Here is a 21,329-nt window from a genome sequence, read left to right on the forward strand (position 1 = left end):
AGTTCACTATGACATGTTCTATGACATTGAAACAGGTCAGTATGATGTTGTTTAGCCCATAGAGCCGGTTTCCGAGACAACGCTTAATAATAGTTCAGAGCAGGCCAGCCCCAGAAGAGACCCTTCTTATCGCTGTAAGCCAGAATGTCCTCTGTCGTCTTCTCTATTCTCAACCCCATTGTCAGACCTACAATAAGCGCAGAACTTTCTGTTGTCTTTACAGGTCTGCAGACATCTTTATCTGATTGGAGGTTAGCTTTACAGTAATGCTATTGGTCAACAACTCAGATTTTGAATTCAAACAAGTCTGACATTATAAAAGGTCTTACATTCATTGCCTCTCACTCTCTCTTTTTGGTTCCTGAACTGCTGTGGTGAGATTACTCTCCCCCAATTTCTCTCTCTCTCCCATGAGCCATGGTTTCTTCGTCTCCCTCAGTTCTCTCTCGACCATGCCTAGAAGGATGTCTTGTAACACTAACTATAGTCTCTTGCATATTGCCATTAATCTTATGGAGCCAGATAATTAATTTAATGGGCTTTTTGCTGTCTTATTACGACGTAGCATGTAAAGATGGACATGCCACATATGATAAATATAACCCCACTACACTAGCCCTAAACTAAAAAACATGCTCAATGGAGAATCTCTATTCAATTATTTTGTAAATGATACTCTGTGTCCGGGGAAACCACCCATAGTGTCCACGGTGTTGAGCAGTGTTTCTCAAACCTCCTCCTTGGACACCCCCCAGGCGTTTGACAACTTTGTTGTATTCTGAACTAGCTCACCTGGTTCACCTAGTCAAGGGCTTTAGGATTAGTTGACCAGTTGAATCAGGTGTATTAGTTCTGGAATAGATTAAAAATACACGAAACGTCCTGAGGAGAGGTTTGACAACCACTGGTGCAGAAAACAAGTCAATAAGGGGTTTAGTAGCAGAAGGTGCTGTGTGTAGCGGGTAGCCAGTGTTCACATAGAACACTGGTGATGTGGTTTCAGAACTTGGTGTGGCTGAGGAGTCCGGCAGCTGAGTTTTTAGACCATTTAGAACTTACAGAAGGTACCGGAACAGATGTCGGAGGAGAGAGTTGGAAGAGGATACATTCCTCCTTTGGCGTGGGCTTTCTGGTGACTTTTTAGGTGCCCCGACTGAGCGAAGCTCTCTCGCATAGATTACAACCGTAGGGCTTCTCTCCCGTGTGTGTTCGTTGATGATTGGCCAGGGTGGCTGATTGAGTGAATCTTTCACTACACTGATCGCAGCCATACGGCTTGGCTCCTGTGTGTGTGCGCTGGTGGCTCGTCAGTTGCCCAGACTGAACAAAACTCTTCCCGCACAGATCACAGCTGTAGGGTTTCTCTCCGGTGTGTGTTTTGCGGTGGCTCGCCAGTGCTCCGGCCCGCGTGAAGCTCTTGCCACATTCATCACAGAGGTGAGGCTTCTCTCCAGTGTGAGTCCTCTGGTGGCGTCTCAGGTGGCTAGAGGTAATGAACCTCTTCTCACACTGATCGCAGGCGTAGGGCTTCTCTCCTGTGTGTGTCCTCTGGTGGATTGTCAGAGATCCCGACTGAGCGAACCTCTCCCCACACTGATCACAGCTGTAAGGCTTCTCCCCAGTATGAGTTCTCTGATGATTTGACAGGGTGCCGGATTCAGAGAAGCACTTGCCACACTGCTCGCAACAGTAAGGCTTCTCACCGGTGTGGGATCTTTGATGGGAGTTTAAGTGGGCCCAGTTAATGAAGCTCTTTCCACATTCGCAGATGAAGGTTTCTCTCCACTGTGGGTTTTCTGGTGGAGTCTCAGGGCGCTCGAGTGGGAGAAATTCTTCCCGCAGTCCGAGCAGTGGTAGGGCTTCTCTCCCGTGTGGACTCTCTGGTGGGATTTCAAGTGTGCCGACGTGACGAAACGTTTCGGACAATCCAAACAAGAGAATGGCAGCTCGCCGGTGTGCCTTCGCATGCGGTGTAGCTTCAGGCGTTCGATTGGCCAAACCTCTTCCCACAGTCGGAGCAGCGGTAGGGCTTTTCACCGGTGTGCGTTCGCATGTGTGATATCAGATAAGATGAGCAGTAGAAACTGTTCTCGCACTGCGTACAGTGGTAAGGCTTCTCTCCGGTGTGCGTGTGCTGATGGACAGTCAAATGACTTTTTTGTGACTGAAGCTTTTGCCACAGTCTGAGCAGCAGTGGGGTTTTTTCACTGTGCGTTTCGGCTGGCGTTTTTAACACTCTTCTCTGCTGCCTCAATCAAATCTTCTTCTTCCTCCTCCTCCTCCTCTTCTCCTCCTTTCACCGTTCCACTCAGCCCCGGTGTTTTCCTGCTTTCGAGTCCAAGTGAAGCACTACCCGGGGATTCTTGGAAGGGGACAGGTGAGGGTTGTTCTGGTAACTATAAAGATTCCCTCCATCCTCTTTACGTTCTGCGTCGCAGCTTCCTTGTGCTCCGTCGTCCACCTGCGCTGACGCTGATTGTCTGGAGGCCACACCCCCAGCATCCTGTATCCTTTTGATGTCCTCTTTCAGTTGGAGTAACCATGACATTCCCGATCCTCAGATTTCATTAAATCCTCATTTTCCCATGTTTCCTCCATGATTTTACGCCGTAGTGCTCGTTGATTCTTTCCTTTCATTTCGGATCCATCCTTGCCACCTATTCCACTGCATTCACAAAGGGAGCGTAAATTGTCCTCTGTTAAAGTCCATAAACTCTCTTCAATTTCATCCATCAACGTTTCTCTTTCACGATTCATATTGTTCTGCTCACGAGGTATCAGAAATGATGTTGTTGAACACCTGAAATTCGTTCGGTGCTCTCTAGTAAGCTACTCCAAGGTCTTTCACTCGTTCTCCTCTGTTCCTGAAGAATAAAATAATTTGACACTACTTTAATTACCATTAAATAAATACTTGGTCAAGGGCTCAACTGCAGGTGATTGTTAGACAAGATACCCCTTAGAAGTGTATTGATCTTATAGGTGTTCGGCTGTAGCTAAGCAATATAGCCTAGTAGCTCAACTACTGTACTCCATCTAGCCCTTCGAAAGGCCAGGCTGGTGGAATTATTGCTGTATTGCAAACATGCCCCTATCCAATCCTCTCAGTTATAGCTACATAGCTAAGTGCATACGGAGCTGTGTGTTAATTCGGGATTCAGTGTAGGGTTCGAGCTAGATATCGGTTATAAACATTGGTAGCTAACCGGACCCATTGTCGGTAGTTATAGCTAGCTGGCTAACGTTAGCTGGATAGCTAGCCAGCCTAGCTAGCAATTATCTCTACGACTATATTGCGTGGCATTAAAATATTATCACCTTATTTTCGCTTTGTGGTTCTTCTGTGCGTCCAGATAAAGTTGTCTTGTTGCTCAAGTTTTTCGTTTTACATTGTATATTTAGAGAAAAATACAGTTGCAGTCGTAGGGAATCAACGATAAGGCAGCAACTTCCTGTTTGTCTGCGCTCTCAGGCCAGAGCAATCGAATGTCGACGTAGATCTCCAGTCATAACATCCGCTAGGGAAGTCGAGGTGAGTAACAGCTCGCTGGCTAGTTAACTAATTTTGTTTTAACGGGCAATTAAATGTACGAAGCTATATTGAAAAGGTGCTCACCCAAGCTAGCACTATATACCAGAACGCTAGGTGGCTAATGCTACGAAAAGGACGGGTCAGTTTCGTCGAGAGCGAGCTCAGTTAGCTAATATTGTGTAGCATCACCACTATCCATCTTGTTTAGCGTCTCTTCTCTCCTGGTGTCTATGATAATACAATCACATGTAAACTAGAGTTTAACGGTCAAAAACCTGCATTTGTTACACAATTCATCTTTGAAGTGAGCCGATCTCTGTTTAAAGAGGAAGTCATCTGGTAAATAACTAGCACTAAGCAATGGCACAAGTTCTCATCAGGATGGAGCATGAGAATTCAAAGATCTGCTGCAACAATTTTTCGTTTTTGTTCATTCTCAAATGCACAATAATGACCCCCAGCTTACAATTGCCTCATTTGTCTCCTCTCCCCTGTAACTATTCCCCAGGTCGTTGCTGTAAATGAGAATGTTTTCTCAGTTAACTTACCTGGTAAAATAAACAGATTTTTGTAGTATGCCTATAAGACAATGACCAAGGTTACTGACAATGTAAATTTGCTTTAAATCAACAAACAATACATCCTAATGTAATTTATCACCTGCCCCTAACAGTGAAATGCTTACTTACAGGGTCCTATAAAAATAGTAGTGACACAAGGATTGAATAACATTAACATGGCTATATACAGGGAGTACCAGTACCAAATTGATGTGCAGGGATACCATGTAAAATGACTAGGCATACAGATACATAATACTGAGCTGTAGCAGCAGCTTATGTGGTGAGTGTGTGTATAGTCGGTGAAAGAGTGTTAGTTCAAATAAATAAATAAAAAACAGTCAATGCAAGTAGTCCTTATTAGCAGCCTTGACAGTGTACACAGAAGACCGGTTCTAGGTGGAATAAGAGCATTGCTATAAAACAACTGATTTAAATGAATGCCATCACCAACCTACACCATCAAGGGGATGAACTCATGGCCAAACATTTATACCTGATGCCACGCCCTTAATTAACAATAAGGCACACCTGTGTTAACGGGCCATGAGCACATGCCTGTTAAACCAGGGTTTCACAAACTGGGTCCTGGGCGCCGCGGGTACAGGTTTTGGTTCTGCCCTAGCACAAATACTTGAATCAGTCTCGTATCATTGTGTGTATGTGTCACTGAACCCACAGATAACCATGGATCTACACTAGAATACACCATTACAAGCCCAAAAGGATTCAGAAATGGATTTTGGCGAGAACGCCGGGTCTGAGTCAGAATCAGACTACCTTCCTAGTCCCACTGCCCCAGAACCTGAACCCAATGTGACTGTGAAGGAAGAGGAAGAGGAGGGACATAGTGACATGGCTGACCCAGGTGAGTCCATGTTGCGTGATGTTGGCCCTAGACGCTGATCTTGGGTCAGTTTTTCATTTCTCACACCAATAAGAGAGGCTTGGGGGAGATTAGGCTAATCCTAGATCTGCACCTATGGGAGAGAGAGGTTAGTAGTGTAAAAAATATAAAGCAGTGAACAAAATGATTATGAATGGAATACTATGAAAAAAAAAGTTGGATCCGGGACTGATCAAAGATAACAGTAGAGGCAACTAGAGGTAAACCTAAGGCACTGCATCTCAGTGCTAGAGGCGTCACTACAGACACCCTGGTTCGAATCCAGGTTGTATCATAACTGGCCGTGATTGGGAGTCCCATAGGGCGGCGCACAATTGACCCAGCTTCGTCCGGGTTTGGCCGGTGTAGGCCATCATTGTACATAAGAATTGGTTCTTAACTGACTTGCCTAGTTAAATAAAAAATACAAATTATCAGAGCATTATGTTGACTTAGGGAGAATCCCAACTAGAGGTAGGCCTAACCAGAGCATTATGTTGACTTGGGGAGAACCTCAATGGCATTTCCTTGATTCCTCGCATCCTCTCTCCTTCTGAAAAATTATCGGATGTAAAGGTCAGAGGGGGGGGACCTCTGACCTCATCCAATGGGTTTTGAGAAAGAAGCAAGGAGAGAGGACAAGGAATCAAGCAAATTAAACTGAGATTCTCCCTGACTTATTCCCTTCGGTTCCTAGAGGAACACAGGGCCCTAACGGTGCATGTCCAGCATTACAGTATCAGCTGGCAATTAATTATATTGGTTTGGTTATTTATTTCAGACCACCTCTCAGGTCTCAGCGTGGCAGAAAGACCCATATTTAATATGATTATCAAAGAAGAGGAGGAGGAAGATGACGAAGCAGAGGAAGTTGAAATGGTTTACCCGGGTAAGTCCAGAGGCCTGTTCAGAGGATGTAAGTTCAAATCAGGTAGAAATCTATGGTGTCAAACAGAAATGATTGCCTGTCAGATTGAATAAGCAGGGCTATTCAACTCTTACCCTACGAGGTCCAGAGCCTGCTGGTCTTCTGTTCTACCGGATCGTTCAGCAGCCCTGGTTAGAGGTGAAAAATGAAAACAAGCAGTGGAACTGGCTTCGAGGTCCAGAGTTGACCTTGAGGGGAATAGGGAATCACGTCAGCTCCTTTCATTCCATTTCTATCTGCAACGTTCAGATTGTTTCATGTCACTGAATCCATCCGTTGTAGGTGGGCCTGTGAGATGTCGCGAGGAAGTTAGTGTCATAAAAATGTTGATATCACAACATCATGATCTGTCTGATACAGTGTGATTTGTGACAAAGGAAGGAAGGGTTGCTAGGATACACAATAGTAGGTGTTTGTAGATAGGTGCTCTTTGGTAGAGCGGTTAGATAGGTGCTCTTTAGCAGAGCGGTTAGATAGGTGCTCTTTAGCAGAGCGGTTAGATAGGTGCTCTTTGGCAGAGCGGTTAGATAGGTGCTCTTTGGCAGAGCGGTTAGATAGGTGCTCTTTGGCAGAGCGGTTAGATAGGTGCTCTTTGGCAGAGCGGTTAGATAGGTGCTCTTTGGCAGAGCGGTTAGATAGGTGCTCTTTGGTAGAGCGGTTAGATAGGTGCTCTTTGGCAGAGCGGTTAGATAGGTGCTCTTTGGCAGAGCGGTTAGATAGGTGCTCTTTGGCAGAGCGGTTAGATAGGTGCTCTTTGGCAGAGCGGTTAGATAGGTGCTCTTTGGCAGAGCGGTTAGATAGGTGCTCTTTGGCAGAGCGGTTAGATAGGTCATCAAAGAAACAAGGACCAAGACACTCTTCATATCATTAAAATGCATTTATTGTTATGGCATGTTCAATAGAACAAAGATTTGTATATTTATATTTTCCATACAATGTTCGTTGAAATACAAACGGCAAGGTGCTGTCTGCAATTAATAATAAAAAACTGGTGGTAGGTTAAGAGTGTTGATCTAGGACCAGGTGCCTCTGGTCCACATAATCATATTCATTATGATCTAAAAGGCAAAAATGATCCTAGATCAGCGCTGGTACACTGAGACGCTTTGTGAATGCGGTCGCTGGTCTGTGATTATCAGGCTGTTTGATGGATTTGGTTTTGGGCTGGAATCCTAACTGGATACTTGGCCATTTAACTAAAACTAGCTTGTAAATTATCAAGCTTAGTTCCTTGAGCGAATTAATCTGCAGAAAAACTGGTGAAGACACAGAACGAGAGATTTGCTCTTCAGAAAAAGAGAGAAACTCCTGTGCAGAGCAGTGCGTCTAGATCTAGGTGCTAATTTTGGCGGAAACAACTGGTATTCTAAATCAATTCTAAAACCACACAGTAAAACAAGACAGACATGTCTCTACCCTCTGTTCTAGTGTGGGATTGTCACATCTTTTTGAGAGAGATTTGCTCTGTCTCATTGTTAACCATGGCACTTTGACATAAACATTTTTGGCTTGTATTGTTTATTCTGGTTTATTCTTTAGCCAGTTATGTGAATTTAGAACAAAGTCTTATTTACAATGACTGTCTGTGTGTTTGTCTGTAACTGGAACGTAATACCCCCCTCTAGTGATGTCACAATGCCAGAATTTTGTATCACGATACTCAATACGGAAATGATACTCGATACCGAAACCACAGCAAAACATTTAACAATATGTTTAACCGTTATTCGAAATTGAATTTATTTATTTTAAAAAACAAAGCACCATGTTTAATAACAGAAGAATCTTTAATTTTCCTTCTGCAAAACCATATGAGACTCAGAGCATACTAAATTATTGTACAATTAAATCTAAACTGTTTTAAAATGTAATTTCATACATATCAGGGTTATTTTGCTCATCTATGGTCATAATATTGGGTCAAATGACATTAATCAGCTAAATAATTGTACGTAATAGTTTAGTTCCAAAACAATATATAAAAACCCTTTGACGCTCTTGTCTTGCACTGGTCCACACAGAAATAGAATGGATTCTATGGTCCACACAGAAATAGAATGGATTCTATGGTCCACACAGAAATAGAATGGATTCTATGGTCCACACAGAAATAGAATGGATTCTATGGTCCACACAGAAATAGAATGGATTCTATGGTCCACACAGACATAGAATGGATTCTATGGTCCACACAGAAATAGAATGGATTCTATGGTCCACACAGAAATAGAATGGATTCTATGGTCCACACAGAAATAGAATGGATTCTATGGTCCACACAGAAATAGAATGGATTCTATGGTCCACACAGAAATAGAATGGATTCTATGGTCCACACAGAAATAGAATGGATTCTATGGTCCACACAGAAATAGAATGGATTCTATGGTCCACACAGAAATAGAATGGATTCTATGGTCCACACAGAAATAGAATGGATTCTATGGTCCACACAGAAATAGAATGGATTCTATGGTCCACACAGAAATAGAATGGATTCTATGGTCCACACAGAAATAGAATGGATTCTATGGTCCACACAGAAATAGAATGGATTCTATGGTCCACACAGAAATAGAATGGATTCTATGGTCCACACAGAAATAGAATGGATTCTATGGTCCACACAGAAATAGAATGGATTCTATGGTCCACACAGAAATAGAATGGATTCTATGGTCCACACAGAAATAGAATGGATTCTATGGTCCACACAGAAATAGAATGGATTCTATGGTCCACACAGAAATAGAATGGATTCTATGGTCCACACAGAAATAGAATGGATTCTATGGTCCACACAGAAATAGAATGGATTCTATGGTCCACACAGAAATAGAATGGATTCTATGGTCCACACAGAAATAGAATGGATTCTATGGTCCACACAGAAATAGAATGGATTCTATGGTCCACACAGAAATAGAATGGATTCTATGGTCCACACAGAAATAGAATGGATTCTATGGTCCACACAGAAATAGAATGGATTCTATGGTCCACACACCACAGAAATAGAATGGATTCTATGGTCCACACACCGTAGAAATAGAATGGATTCTATGGTCCACACACCGTAGAAATAGAATGGATTCTATGGTCCACACACCGTAGACATAGAATGGATTCTACAGAAATAGAATGGATTCTATGGTCCACACACCGTAGAAATAGAATGGATTCTATGGTCCACACAGAAATAGAATGGATTCTATGGTCCACACACCAGAAATAGAATGGATTCTATGGTCCACACACCGTAGAAATAGAATGGATTCTATGGTCCACACACCGTAGAAATAGAATGGATTCTATGGTCCACACACCGTAGAAATAGAATGGATTCTATGGTCCACACACCGTAGAAATAGAATGGATTCTATGGTCCACACACCGTAGAAATAGAATGGATTCTATGGTCCACACCGTAGAAATAGAATGGATTCTATGGTCCACACACCGTAGAAATAGAATGGATTCTATGGTCCACACAGAAATAGAATGGATTCTATGGTCCACACAGAAATAGAATGGATTCTATGGTCCACACAGAAATAGAATGGATTCTATGGTCCACACAGAAATAGAATGGATTCTATGGTCCACACAGAAATAGAATGGATTCTATGGTCCACACAGAAATAGAATGGATTCTATGGTCCACACAGAAATAGAATGGATTCTATGGTCCACACAGAAATAGAATGGATTCTATGGTCCACACAGAAATAGAATGGATTCTATGGTCCACACAGAAATAGAATGGATTCTATGGTCCACACAGAAATAGAATGGATTCTATGGTCCACACAGAAATAGAATGGATTCTATGGTCCACACAGAAATAGAATGGATTCTATGGTCCACACAGAAATAGAATGGATTCTATGGTCCACACAGAAATAGAATGGATTCTATGGTCCACACAGAAATAGAATGGATTCTATGGTCCACACAGAAATAGAATGGATTCTATGGTCCACACAGAAATAGAATGGATTCTATGGTCCACACAGAAATAGAATGGATTCTATGGTCCACACAGAAATAGAATGGATTCTATGGTCCACACAGAAATAGAATGGATTCTATGGTCCACACAGAAATAGAATGGATTCTATGGTCCACACAGAAATAGAATGGATTCTATGGTCCACACACCACAGAAATAGAATGGATTCTATGGTCCACACACCGTAGAAATAGAATGGATTCTATGGTCCACACACCGTAGAAATAGAATGGATTCTATGGTCCACACACCGTAGACATAGAATGGATTCTATGGTCCACACACCGTAGAAATAGAATGGATTCTATGGTCCACACACCGTAGAAATAGAATGGATTCTATGGTCCACACACCGTAGAAATAGAATGGATTCTATGGTCCACACACCGTAGAAATAGAATGGATTCTATGGTCCACACACCGTAGAAATAGAATGGATTCTATGGTCCACACACCGTAGAAATAGAATGGATTCTATGGTCCACACACCGTAGAAATAGAATGGATTCTATGGTCCACACACAGTAGAAATAGAATGGATTCTATGGTCCACACAGAAATAGAATGGATTCTATGGTCCACACAGAAATAGAATGGATTCTATGGTCCACACAGCGTAGAAATAGAATGGATTCTATGGTCCTCGCACCGTAGAAATAGAATGGATTCTATGGTCCACACACCGTAGAAATAGAATGGATTCTATGGTCCACACACCGTAGAAATAGAATGGATTCTATGGTCCACACACCGTAGAAATAGAATGGATTCTATGGTCCACACACCGTAGAAATAGAATGGATTCTATGGTCCACACACCGTAGAAATAGAATGGATTCTATGGTCCACACAGAAATAGAATGGATTCTATGGTCCTCACAGCATACTACGATTCCCAGAATGAATTTCACCTCCCATGGTGCAATGCTCTGCCAAGGGCTGCTGGCTGGCTAGCAACACGACTAGCAGGCCCAGACGAGCTAGCTATGTAGCTAGTTGAAATATATAGCTGTCATAGCTTAAGTTATGAGTGCATTGGTGGGTGATATAATATACTAGCTTTAACAATATAATACTGACAAAAGCACATACAATGCCTTCAGAAAGTATTCAGACCCCTTGACTTTTTCCAAATTTTGTTAGGTTACAGCCTTATTCTAAAATGTATGAAACTGTTTTCCCCCTCATCAATCAACACACAACACCTCATAATGACAAAGCAAAAACAGTTAACCTGTTAAGTCGACCCTCTACTTTTTCGAACATTCTGTTAAAAATCGCGCAACATTTCAGCGCCCTGCTACTCATGCCAGGAATATAGTATATGCATATTATTAGTATGTGTGGATAGCAAACACTCTGACGTTTCTAAAACTGGTTAAATCACGGCTGTGACTTTAACAGAGCGTGAGTTTCATCGAATAGCGCAGGAAAACCTGATCACTGAAAATGGAAATAAATATCCTTGCGCTTACTTCCAGGAATTGTTCAAAGTGAACCGAATTACATGAGACCGAGGTTTCAGCGCCTACAGCTACCACACGTTGTCTAGAGTCTTGTCATTTGATTCGCAATTGATTCTTGGTCTAACCGGTTCAAGGGAACTCCTTCCCTCCGTTCTCCGACCGGATGTTTTGGTCGAGTTCTCTCGGCCATGTTTTTTTCCAAACGACACCTATAGAAGTTACATTGCCTCCTGATGAATTTTATCGCTTATTAACGTGTACTAATACCTAAAGTTGCATTACAAAAGTATTTCGAAGTGTTTTGTGAAAGTTTATCGTCGACTTTTTGAATTTAAAAAAATGACGTTACGTTATGAAACGCTCTTTTTTTCCCATTTATCACACAGTCTACATAGAACGATATCTAGGCTATATATGGACCGATTTAATTGAAAAAAAGACCCAATAGTGATTATGGGACATCTAGGAGTGCCAACAAAGAAGATGGTCAAAGGTAATGAATGTTTTATATTTTATTGTGCGGTTTGTGTAGCGCCGAATATGCTAATTATTTTGTTATTGTTATATGTATTTTGTTTATTATTTAGCATTTAGCGTAGCGCATTTGCATTTCCAGAACTCTAGATGGGATGCCTGCATTTGAGCAGTTTCTCTCATTCTTCTTTGCAGATCTTCTCAAGCTCTCAGGTTGGATAGGGAGCATTGCTGCACAGCTATTTTCAGGTTTCTCCAGAGTTGTTCGATCGGTTTTCAAGTCCGGACTCTGGGCAATTCAAGGACATTTAGAGACTTGTCCCGAAGCCACTCCTCTGTTGTCTTGGCTGTGTGCTTAGGGTCATTGTCCTCAGTTTGAGGTCCTGAGCACTCTGGAGCAGGTTTTCATTAACCTGTCTAGGACTGGGGAACCCCGTTCTGCTAGCGGAACCCCTCGCCAACAGCCAATGAAATTGCAGGGCGACAAATACAAATCAACAGAAATCTCATAAATCTAATTTCTCAAACATACAAGTATTGAACACCATTTTAAAGATAAAATTCTCGTTAATCCAGCCACAGTGTCTGATTTAAAAATGCTTTAAAGCGAAAGCTCCACAAATGATTGTTAGGTCACCACCAAGCCACAGAAAAACCCAGCCATTTTTCCAGCCAAAGAGAGGAGTCACAAAAAGCACAAATAGAGATAAAAATTAATCAATAACCTTTGATGATCTTCATCAGATGACACTCATAGGATTTCACGTTACATTATTGTGTAGGTTTTGTTCGATAAAGTGCATATTTATATCAAACAATCTAATTTTACATTGGCGTTACGTTCAGTAGTTCTAAAACATGCGGTGATTGTGCAGAGAGCCACATGAATTCACAGAAATACTCATTATAAATGTTGATGAAAATTCAAGTGTTATGCATGGAACTTTAGATACACTTCTCCTTAATGCAACCGCTGTGTCAGATTTCAAAAGAACTTTCCGGAAAAAGTAACCAAACCAGCCAAAAGAAATATCCGCCATGTTGCGCAGTCAACATTAGTCAAAAATAGCATTATAAATATTCACTTATCTTTGATGATCTTCATCAGAATGCACTCCCAGGAATCGCAGTTCCACAATAAATTTTTGTTTTGTTCGATAATGTCCATCATTTATGTCCAAATAGCTTCTTTTGTTAGAGCGTTTGGTAAACAAATCCAAACGACCGTTCAGGTCCAGTCGGACAAAAAGTTCAAAAAGTTATATTACAGGTCGAAGAAACTTGTCAAACTAAGGACAAGTAAGGATGTTTTTATCATCATAAATGTTCAATAATGTTCCAACCGGAGAATTCCATTGTCTGTCGAAAAGCAATGGAATGAGAGATAACTCTCATGTGACTGAGAACGAGGTTGCTGCCAGACCCCTTAGTCAAACAACTCTCATCCGGCCCCCCTTCCCTGTAGAAACCTGAAACAACGTTCTAAAGACGGTTGACATCTAGTGGAAGCATTAGGAAGTGCAAAATAACCCATATCCCACTGTGTATTCGATAGGGGCTGAGATCAAATACTACAAACCTCAGATTTTCCACTTCCTGTTTGGATTTTTTCTCAGGTTTTTGCCTGCCATATGAGTTCTGTTATACTCACATACATCATTCAAACAGTTTTAGAAACTTCAGTGTTTTCTATCCAATATGAATAATAATATGCATATATTAGCATCTAGGACAGAGTAGGAGGCAGTTTACTCTGGGCACGCTATTCATCCAAAAGTGAAAATGCTGCCCCCTATTCCAAAGAATTTAAGGATCTCTCTGTACTTAGCACCATTCATCTTTACATCTATCCTGACTAGTCTCCCAGTCTCTGCCACTGAAAAACATCCCCATAGCATGATGCTGCCACCACCATGCTTCACCGTAGGGATGGTGCCAGGTTTCCTCCAGACGTGATGCTTGGCATTCAGGTCAGAGAGTTTAATCTTGGTTTCATCAGAACAGAGAATCTTGTTTCTCATGGTCTGAGAGTCTTTGTGCCTTTTGGCAAACTCCAAGCGAGCTGTCATGTGCCTTTTACTGAGGAGTGGCTTCCGTCTGGCCACTCTACTATAAAGGCCTGATTGGTGGAGTGCTGCAGAGATAGTTTTCATCTGGAAGGTTCCCCCATCTCCACAGAGGAACTAGAATTCTGTCAGAGTGGCCCCTCTCCCCCGATTGCTCAGTTTGTTCGGGCGGCCAGCTCTAGGAAGAGTCTTGGTGGGTCCAAACTTCTTCCATTTAAGAATGATGGAGGCCAATGTGTTCTTGGGGACATTTATTTCTGCAGACATTTTTTGGTACCCTTCCCCAGATCTGTGCCTCGACACAATCCTGTCTCGGAGCTCTACGGACAATTCCGTTGACCTCATTCCTTGCTCTGACATGCACTGTCAACTGTGGGACATTATATAGACAGGTGTGTGCCTTTCCAAATCATTTCCAATCAATTGAATTTACCACAGGTGGACTCCAATCAAGTTGTAGAAACATCTCACGGGTGATCAATGGAAACAGGATGCACCTGAGCTCAATTTCGAGTCTCATAGCAAAGGGTCTGAATACTTATGTAAATTATGTATCTGTTTTTTATTTTTAATAAATTTGCAAAAATGTATAAAACTCTGTTTTTGCTTTGTCACTATGGGGCATTGTGTGTAGATTGCTGAGGTTTTTATTTATTTAATCAATTTTAGGATAAGGCTGTAACATAACAAAATGTGGAAAAGTCAAGGGGTCTTGTTGCTACATTTGATGTATTGTCTGTGCCAATAATGTTTGTACCATGTTTTATGCTGCTACCACATTGTGTTGTTGTCATGTTGTGTTGCTGCCATGCTGTGTTGTTGTCTTAGGTCTCTCTTTTTGTAGTGTTCTGGTGTCATGATGTGTGTTTTGTCCTATATATATATATATATATTTACTCCCAGCTTAGGTCCCAGCAGGAGTCCTTTTGGTAGGCTGTTTATGTAAATAAAAATTTGTTCTAACCTGACTTGCCTACTTAAATAAAGGTAAAATTAGAATAAATAAATATTGATGACTTGAATGTACCCCCCCAAAACATCCACTGGCACTCAGCCAACCAAGGAAGGTGAATATAATGTACCTGTTACACCTGACCCGTGTTACATTTAGTCCCGGTCTTATCTATGGATTCAAATCCATTGGCGAGCGCTAACGTGCATAAACCATACCACTGCTAAAAACCATCGTTCTAAAAATGGTCCATTTTAGGCCTACTAATTTCTTGGCCTTGAGCAATTGTAGCCTAGTAACACTAGAAAGCTCAGTGATTCTCCTCTTAACAGTGGCCATCAAAACTGCTTTGAAACGTGTTTTCCCGTGACTGCATTAATAATGTTCTACACTAACCACGTTTCCCATACACATGTTTAATACGCGTAAAGTCATATTCATGCGGTATGAAAGTCAGTCACGACCGGTCTGATGGAAACTGGAAGTTTTGGTACATTTTTACTAATGCAGACAGATCATTTGTTCGTTCGACATGGTGGGATCTTTTTGTGTCGGTAAAGTTAATTATGCGAGAAATGGTAGTGGAAACTCCTTTTATGCGGAAATATTTATATAACCATCATATCGATTGTAAACTTGGAGTCACGTGATGATATTGTGTGTGATCCTCTCACTATGACTCGGGAAACCATGCACTTTATTAGGCTAGGTAAGTTAGGAACAGGGTGGTGAAAGTGCACGGTGATGAGCTTGATGCTCCTTTCCAATAAATATAGAGGGTCTTATACTGGTGAATACTTGACTGCCGTTTGAAAAATACAAATATTCTAGCTCTTATCCATAATCATTTGTTATTGTAGACTACCCTACTCACACAGTTTATCCGCACTGTATCTAGCTGTTGGCTAGAGCGCACATACCAGAGTAGACACATTTGCTATTTAACGCAACAGTTTTTGATTTTATCTACATTTTTCTCTCTTAAACAAGTGGATTATTTACGGTGCCCTCCACTAATATTGGCACTCTGGGTAAATATGAGCAAAAGGGGCTTTGAGAAACATTTATTTGCTGTTTATCCTCTTGGACTTTCATTCAAAATATTCACAAAAATCAAACCTTTAATTGAAGTAAAATAATAAAAATTCTAATGTGAAATTAATATTTTGCTCTGAAACGTGTGGCCACAATTATTGGCCCCTTGAGATTCTTATGAGTAAAATCTAACTGACATATATTCCCATCCATATGCTACATTTAAGTTCACCTGGGTGATTAGGAACACTTAAGTGGTAAGCCACGACTTCCTGTTTCACTGGGGTATAAATATGAGGTGACACACAGGCCAAGTTCCCATAGTCATCCACCACTATGTGAAAGATCAGAGAATACAGTAATGATGTGCGACAAAAGGTTGTCATGCTGAACAAATAAGGAAATGGCTATTAGAAAATAGGTCAACGGTTGAAAATGACAATTTCCACTATCAGGGCGATAATTAAGAAGTTTAAAGCAACTGGAGATGTTAACTAATCGGCCTGGAAGAGGACGTGTTTCTATATTGACCCCACACACAGGGAGGAGGATGGTTCGAGTGGCCAAAAAATGTCCAAGGATCACAGCTGGAGAAATGTAGACGTTAGTTGGGTCTTGGGGTCAGAAAGTCTCCAAAACTACGATCAGACACCACCTACATAACCACAAGTTGTTTGGGAGAGTTGCCATAAAAAAAGCCTTTGCTGTCATCAAACAACAAACTCAAGCACCTACAATTTGCCAAAGTTACTGGAACTTTCAATGGGACTGAGTTCTATGGTCAGATGAGACCAAAATCGAGCTTTTTGGAAACAAACACCAGATGTGGGTTTTGGCGTAGACAGAAAGATGTCCATTCAGAAAAGTACCTCATCCCCACTGTGAAGTATGTTGTGGGCTGTTTTTCTTCCAAAGGCCCAGGACAACTTGTTAGGATTCATGATATCATGGACTCCATGTACCAGCGGATATTAGATCAAAACCTAACTGCCTCTGCTAGGAAGCTTAAACTGGGCCGTGGTTGGATCGTCCAGCAGGACAGTGATCCAAAGCTCAACTCAAAATCAACACATTGTTCACTGACTCAGAATCAAGGTCTTACCATGGCCATCCCAGTCTCCTGACCTAAACCCAATAGAAAACCTGAGGGATGAGCTAAAGAGGAGAGTCCACGAGCGTGGACCTCGACTCTGAAGGATCTGGAGATATTCTAAATGGAGGAATGGTCTCAGATCCCTTGCCATGTGTTCTTAAACCTTATTACGCATTCGAGGAGAAGACTCAGAGCTGTTATCTTTGCACAGGGAGGTTGCACAAAGTATTGATTGAAATGGTGGCAATAATTGTGGCACACATATTTGAGAATATTTGTTTGATGATAAGAATTGTATTTTTTCTTTCAATTATTTTACATTAAAAGGTTATATTTTTGTGAGTATTTTGATTGAAAGACCAAGAGGATAAACAATAAAAACATTTTCACAGACCGTTTTTCTCATATTTACCAAGGGTGCCAATATTAGTGGAGGACACTGCATATCAAGCCTTTCCTACTTGTATTTTTGTATTTTTTTTTACAATTATAGATCTAATATTGGAATATATCTACAACTTTTTTAAACATGTAAAAAAATTATAACAACTTACCACAAAATCGTTTTTGTTTAAATATCTAAAAGTTGTGATGACAGAGGGCATTTTTTTGTTGAGCAAGAGCAGTGGGAAAATAATTTGGTGACATCTTAATGGTCTTAATGTGAATTACAGGGGGCGGGGGCCAGTTACCCCAGGTGGCCAGTTGTCCCCTGGTACCCAAGGGTCTCCGCTCCAACTGGCTCTCATTTGGATCACAGGTGGGACCCAGCCCAATTCAACCCTGGGTCATTTTGGAACTAAACCTCCCTTGCACTGTGCTGTTTTGTAACACCTTTTGCTTAGATGTTTTGTTGAGCTGGTCCTCATCTGTTCTGTAAACAAAGTATTCCCATAGTTTGAGTCCGGTGGCAGTTTTGTCAACAAGTTGTGGGCGTGGAGATACCGGTTTGATGTTTTTGTTAGAAGAAGCCATGCTGTTGGCATTCTCTCTCCGTGAGAAGATTCAGACAAATTACTAGACTCAACCCTCTCAATCAGTACACACGTGAGACACATGGCAGAAGTAGCGAAAGGTCCAAAAATTCTAGTACCGAACCATTTTTCATATAGGACAGAAGTTTCTGTACACCGTACAACATTACCCCCCCTAGGAACAATAAAGTAATAATTTGTGCATAGCCGTGATTGAGTGTCAAAACTCCCAGGACCTCACGTGTGACTCCTCACTGGAGACCAGGCTTTAATCCCCTTTCACTGTTCTCCCCAATGGAGACCAGGGTTTAATCCCCTTTCACTGTTCTCCCCACTCGAGACCAGGGTTTAATCCCCTTTCACTGTTCTCCCCACTCGAGACCAGGGTTTAATCCCCTTTCACTGTTCTCCCCAATGGAGACCAGGTTTTAATCCCTTTTCACTGTTCTCCCCAATGGAGACCAGGGTTTAATCCCCTTTCACTGTTCTCCCCACTGGAGACCAGTGTTTAATCCCCTTTCACTGTTCTCCCCAATGGAGACCAGGGTTTAATCCCCTTTCACTGTTCTCCCCAATGGAGACCAGGGTTTAATCCCCTTTCACTGTTCTCCCCAATGGAGACCAGGGTTTAATCCCCTCTCAAAATTCTCCCCAAAGGAGACCAGGGTTTAATCCCCTTTCACTGTTCTCCCCAATGGAGACTAGGGTTTAATCCCCTTTCACTGTTCTCCCCCATGGAGACCAGGGTTTAATCCCCTTTCACTGTTCTCCCCAATGGAGACCAGGGTTTAATCCCCTTTCACTGTTCTCCCCAATGGAGACCAGGGTTTAATCCCCTTTCACTGTTCTCCCCAATGGAGACCAGGGTTTAATCCCCTTTCACTGTTCTCCCCAATGGAGACCAGGGTTTAATCCCCTTTCACTGTTCTCCCCACTGGAGACCAGTGTTTAATCCCCTTTCACTGTTCTCCCCAATGGAGACCAGGGTTTAATCCCCTTTCACTGTTCTCCCCAGTGGAGACCAGGGTTTAATCCCCTTTCACTGTTCTCCCCAATCGAGACCAGGGTTTAATCCCCTTTCACTGTTCTCCCCAATGGAGACCAGGGTTTAATCCCCTTTCACTGTTCTCCCCAATGGAGACCAGGGTTTAATCCCCACCCGCGACAATCCTTTCTCAGTGTTCTCCCCAGGTGCTTGTCTGTCTCCTCTTGCTGAACGGTCTTCAATAAAAATGAAGTATTAATCTATTTGTCTGTGTTATTCTATCTGTATAGGAGACAGGATAAAGTTGGACCCAGACTATCTTCCAGAAGTGACCGTGGCAACAGGGCAACCACAACACCAGAAGAAGAAGGCTGCGAAGAAGCTTCATCCATGTCCTGACTGTGGGAAGACATTTGACAGACCATCACACCTAGAGAGACATGAGAATACCCATACCAGAATCAAGAAGCTGGCCCCCGACTACACTTGTTCTTACTGTGGCAAGATCTTCGCTAAACCGTCAAAGCTGGCTCGGCATGAGCGAGGACATACTGGAGAGAAACCGTACTCTTGCTGCAAGTGCGGGAAGTGCTTCGCTGAGCCGGGGCACAGGAAGAGTCACGAGCTGACGCACAATGAAGAGAGACCGTACACCTGCGCCGATTGCGGGATAGGCTTCTTCAACCAGTCCAAGCTGCAACGGCACCAACGCACACACACGGGTGAGAAACCGTACTGCTGCACCGAATGTGGGAAGACTTTTGCTCGGTCAGGAGGCCTAAAGACTCACTGGCTAAGCCACACGGGAGAGAGACCATACCTCTGCTCTGACTGTGGGAAAAGCTTTTTCAGCTCTGGGGACCTGAAAGTCCACCACTTGACCCATACCGGAGAGAAACCACACTGCTGCTCCGTGTGCGGGAAGGGTTTTGCGCAGAGGGGGAATATGCGGGCTCATGAACGGTCTCACTCGGGGGAAAGGCCTTACAGCTGTGCTGACTGCGGGGCCAACTTCGCCCATTCTAACTATTTAAAGATACACCGGCGCATTCACACGGGAGAGAGACCCTTCCCTTGCCCTGTCTGCGGCAAGAGGTTTATTCTATCCGGGCACCTCGGAAGACACCAGAAAACACACATACCCAAAAACAACACTTAGGAGAACACACATATCCAAACACACTCATGAGCTTACTGAAGTATATGCTCCCCCGTGAAGATCCGCCCTCAACACTTCTCTCTCAATTCTGTGTCCCAAATGACACCCTGTTTCCTGTATGGTGCACTACCTGGTCAAAGGTCAAACCTATATAGAGCAGAGGGTGCCCATTGTCCTGTTCCACTGTTTGAATCTAAACATTGTATAGAATTTATTTGGCAGGTGTGTGTGTGTGTGTGTGTGTGTGTGTGTGTGTGTGTGTGTGTGTGTGTGTGTGTGTGTGTGTGTGTGTGTGTGTGTGTGTGTGTGTGTGTGTGTGTGTGTGTGTGTGTGTGTGTGTGTGTGTGTGTGTAGATATATATATATGTGTGTGTCTTTGTCCTGAACTTTTTTGGTGGTTTTCATAATGTGAGAGCTCTGGTGAGTAAGGTTTCTATTGTAGTTAGTTACCTGTCTTACCTGACTTTTTCCACATTTTGTTACGTTACAGCCTTATTCTAAAATGTATTAAATTGCCCCCCTCAATCTATACACAATACCCCATAATGACAAAGCAAAAAGGCCTGTCTCACAGTCTCTGCTGCTGAAAAACATCCCCACAGCTTGATGCTGCCACCACCATGCTTCACGGTAGAAATGGTGCCAGGTTTCCTCCAGATGTGACACTTGGTTTCATCAGACCAGATAACCTTGTTTTTCATGGTCTGAGAGTCCTTTAGGTGCCTTTTGGCAAACTCCAAGTGGGCTGTCATGTAGCTTTAACTGAGGAGTGGCTTCTGTCTGGCCACTAACATACTGGTCTAGTGCTGCAGAGATAGTTGTCCTTCTGGATGGTTCTGCACAGAACTTTGGAGCTCTGTCAGAGTGATCATTGGGTTCTTGGTCACTTCCCTGACCAAAGCCCCTCTCCCCCTCAGTTTGCCTGGGGCGGCCAGCTCTAGGAAGAGTCTTGGTGGTTCCAAACTTCTTCCATTTAAGAATGATGGAGGCCACTGTGTTCTTGGGGACCGTCAATGCTGCAGAATGACGGAGGCCACTGTGTTCTTGGGGACATTCAATGCTGCTGAAATGTTTTGGTGCCCTTCCCCAGATCTGTGCCTCGACACAATCCTGTCTCGGAGCTCAATGTACAATTCCTAAAACCTCATGGTTTGGTTTTTGCTCTGAAATGCACTATCAACTGTGGGACATCATATAGACAGGTGTG

The 21,329-nt window shown here is 42.6% G+C and overlaps 2 protein-coding genes across 2 annotated transcripts; one reads left to right on the plus strand and one right to left on the minus strand.

Moving 5' to 3' along the window:
- Positions 1-1,140: 1,140 nt before the first annotated feature.
- Positions 1,141-1,967, minus strand: LOC124027624 (zinc finger protein 79-like). Its single transcript, XM_046339992.1, has 2 exons — positions 1,952-1,967; positions 1,141-1,796 (listed from the first exon to the last, which is right to left on the minus strand). The coding sequence occupies exons 1-2, from the start codon at positions 1,965-1,967 to the stop codon at positions 1,141-1,143; spliced, it is 672 nt and encodes a 223-aa protein (XP_046195948.1).
- A 1,506-nt stretch (positions 1,968-3,473) lies between these two features.
- LOC124027625 (gastrula zinc finger protein XlCGF17.1-like) lies at positions 3,474-20,331 on the plus strand. Its single transcript, XM_046339993.1, has 4 exons — positions 3,474-3,532; positions 4,774-4,960; positions 5,760-5,867; positions 19,254-20,331. Exons 2-4 carry the CDS (start codon positions 4,828-4,830, stop codon positions 20,120-20,122), a joined length of 1,110 nt encoding a protein of 369 aa, XP_046195949.1. The 5' UTR covers positions 3,474-3,532; positions 4,774-4,827; the 3' UTR covers positions 20,123-20,331.
- The last annotated feature ends 998 nt before the right edge of the window (positions 20,332-21,329 follow it).

This window comes from Oncorhynchus gorbuscha, unplaced genomic scaffold (assembly GCF_021184085.1).
Source record: "Oncorhynchus gorbuscha isolate QuinsamMale2020 ecotype Even-year unplaced genomic scaffold, OgorEven_v1.0 Un_scaffold_3397, whole genome shotgun sequence".
NCBI lineage: Eukaryota > Metazoa > Chordata > Actinopteri > Salmoniformes > Salmonidae > Oncorhynchus > Oncorhynchus gorbuscha.

Coding starts and splice junctions, on each gene's coding strand:
- LOC124027625 (XM_046339993.1), top strand. CDS start 4,828: ATGGATTTTGGCGAGAACGCCGGGTCTGAGTCAGAATCAGACTACCTT. Junction 4,961..5,759: donor TAGTGACATGGCTGACCCAG/GTGAGTCCATGT, acceptor TATTTATTTCAG/ACCACCTCTCAGGTCTCAGC. Junction 5,868..19,253: donor AGTTGAAATGGTTTACCCGG/GTAAGTCCAGAG, acceptor CTATCTGTATAG/GAGACAGGATAAAGTTGGAC.